Genomic DNA, 2,576 nt, shown 5'->3' with positions numbered 1-2,576 from the left:
TCTCTAATCTTGATAAGTGGTCTGCATCCTGGTTCTCCGTCCCCTTGCGGTCAATGATTTCCATGTTGAATTCTTGGAGGAGGAGAACCCATCAAATTAACCTCGGCTTTGCATCTTTCTTGGTCATCAAATATTTGATTGTCGAGTGGTTGGTGTGAACGATCACTTTGGATCCCAGCAAGTAAGCTCTAAATTTTTCCAGCGCAAAGATCACCGCAAGAAGTTTTTTTCAGTGGTAGTGTAATTCGCTTGGGCAGGGTTCAGTGTTCTACTCGTATATGCGATGGGGTGTAGCATTGTTTTTTTCTTCTGTGCTAGCACCGCCCCCATCGCATACTTGCTAGCATTGCACATTAGCTCAAATGGCTTTGTCTAATTAGGTGTGATCAACATAGGCGTGGTAGTTAATGCGTTCTTCAGTATCTTGAATGCATTGAGGCACTGTGTATCAAAGTCAAATGTTCTGTCAGCCTTCAGCAACGCACTCAATGGTCGAGCAATCTTCGAAAAGTTCTTCACAAAACGACGGTAAAATCCTACATGTCCCAGGAAACTCCTGACAGCCTTCACATTTGCTAGAGGTAGGAGTTTTTCAATGGCCTCAATTTTCGCCTTATCCACCACCAACCCTTCCTTGGAAACTTTGTGCCCGAGTACAATACCTACATTCACCATGAAGTGGCACTTCTCCCAGTTTAGCACAAGATTTGTCTCTTCACATCTCCTCAGTATCTTCTCCAAATTATTCAGACAAACTTCATACGTTTTCCCGTAAACCGAGAAGTCATCCATAAAAATTTCAACTGAATCCTCGAGATACTTAGAGAAGATGGCCATCATGCACCTCTGAACGTGCTCGACGCATAGCATAATCCAAATGGCATGCGGCGAAAAGAAAACGTTTCGTATGGGCAGGTGAATGTGGTTTTCTCTTGGTCTTCAGCAGCAATCATTATTTAGTTGTAGCCCACATACCCGTCTAGAAAGTAGAAGTAATCATTTTCTACTAGGCGGTCTAGCATCTGGTTAATAAAAGGCAAGGGGAAATGGTACTTCTTTGTCGCCGCATTGAGTTTGCAGTAGTCCATGCAAATCCGCCAACTAGTGATGGTCCTCAGTGGTATTAACTCATTGTTTATGTTTGGAACTACCGTCATTCCTTCTATCTTAGGCACGCATTGCACTGGGCTGACCCACATGCTATCGGTGATTGGGTATATAATGCCTGCATCCAACCATTTAATTGTCTCCTTTTTCACAACCTCCTTCATCGTAAGGTTTAGTTTGCGTTGAGGTTCGATAGACCCTTTTTGGTTTTCTTCGAGACGTATCCTGTGCATATAGTATATTGGGCTGATTCCTCTTAGTCTGCTAGCGTCCACCCTATTGCTTTTATGTACTTCTTTAGGATGCTAAGCAACACATTTTCTTGTTCTTCTTGTAGCGCAGAGGAAATTATCACTAGCAAAGTTTCATTTTGCCCCAGGAAAACATACTTCAAATGACTTAGCAGAGTCTTTAATTCCACGGTAGGTGGCTGTTCCAAGGATGTTTTTTGTGCTTTTTTCTCTTCATTCAAATTCAATTTTTCTTCTTTGTTCGTTGTTTCCATGATCACATTGTAGTTTTCTACGGATGTGGTCACATCCTCTCTTTCATCTTCTTCTTTGGACTCCCTTTCTTCATTAAAACTGGGTTCATTGTCAGAATCGGATAGGTCTTCATCTTCCGGATACTTCATGGCTTTAATGATGTCAAACCTGAGTTTCTTCCTATTTACACTTAACGTGATCTCTCCCTTGTACACATCAATTTGAGCGCGACCAGTAGATAAAAATGGTCGTCCCAATATGATGGGTACATCTTTGTCCGCTTTGTAGTCAAGAATGATGAAGTCTGCCGGTAAAATAAATTTATCAATGGAGACTAGGACATCCTTCAACTTTCCCTCTGGGTGAACAAGGGACCTGTCCACCAGCTGGAGAGTCACCGTCGTGGGCATCAGCTGCCCCACATTCAATTTTTTGAAAATTGAAAGGGGCATTAAATTTATATTGGCCCCAAGGTCGTAAAGCGCTTGATCGATATATATCCCGTCAATTGAACAGGGTATCGTGAAACTTTCGGGGTCGTGCATCTTTGGTGGAATTATGGTGTTTGCCTTTTGCGTTAACGCCACCGTTACAAACTTTCTTGTGCTTCTTTTCTTTGTCACCATGTCCTTAAAAAACTTAACATATTTTGGCATTCTTCAATCGCTTCTGTGAAAGGGATGTTGATGTGTAGCTGCTTTAACATTTCTATGAAGCGATGATATTGCACTTCATCATTTTGCTTCTTCTTAAGTTTTTGCGGGAATAGTGGCAGCTGTACCTTCACGGTTCCCTGTTCTATAGGCTTAGAAGTGGATGCAACTTCTGGTTCCATCGTCTCATTTTCTTCTGGTTCATCCTGTGTTAACGGGGTCTTGAGTTCCATTGCAACTGGAGTAGTCCTACTTGGCTCCATCTTTCCGCTATTGTCTTTCCACTTCGCAAAGTCACGACTTGACATTGCTCCTTTCCTATGTTCCCTGG

At 42.4% G+C, this 2,576-nt stretch overlaps 1 protein-coding gene across 1 annotated transcript; it reads right to left on the bottom strand.

Moving 5' to 3' along the window:
* Positions 1-372: 372 nt before the first annotated feature.
* Positions 373-837, bottom strand: LOC120072042 (uncharacterized mitochondrial protein AtMg00860-like). Its single transcript, XM_039024464.1, has one exon. It carries the CDS (start codon positions 835-837, stop codon positions 373-375), a length of 465 nt encoding a protein of 154 aa, XP_038880392.1.
* Positions 838-2,576: the final 1,739 nt, after the last annotated feature.

The sequence above is a fragment of the Benincasa hispida genome, chromosome 2 (assembly GCF_009727055.1).
Source record: "Benincasa hispida cultivar B227 chromosome 2, ASM972705v1, whole genome shotgun sequence".
Taxonomy (NCBI): domain Eukaryota; kingdom Viridiplantae; phylum Streptophyta; class Magnoliopsida; order Cucurbitales; family Cucurbitaceae; genus Benincasa; species Benincasa hispida.
The sequence above is the reverse complement of the archived record's forward strand: the minus strand, read 5'-3'. Positions and strand labels throughout refer to the sequence as shown.

Excerpts from the sequence above, each read along its gene's own strand:
- LOC120072042 (XM_039024464.1), bottom strand. The coding sequence starts at position 837 with ATGGCCATCTTCTCTAAGTATCTCGAGGATTCAGTTGAAATTTTTATG.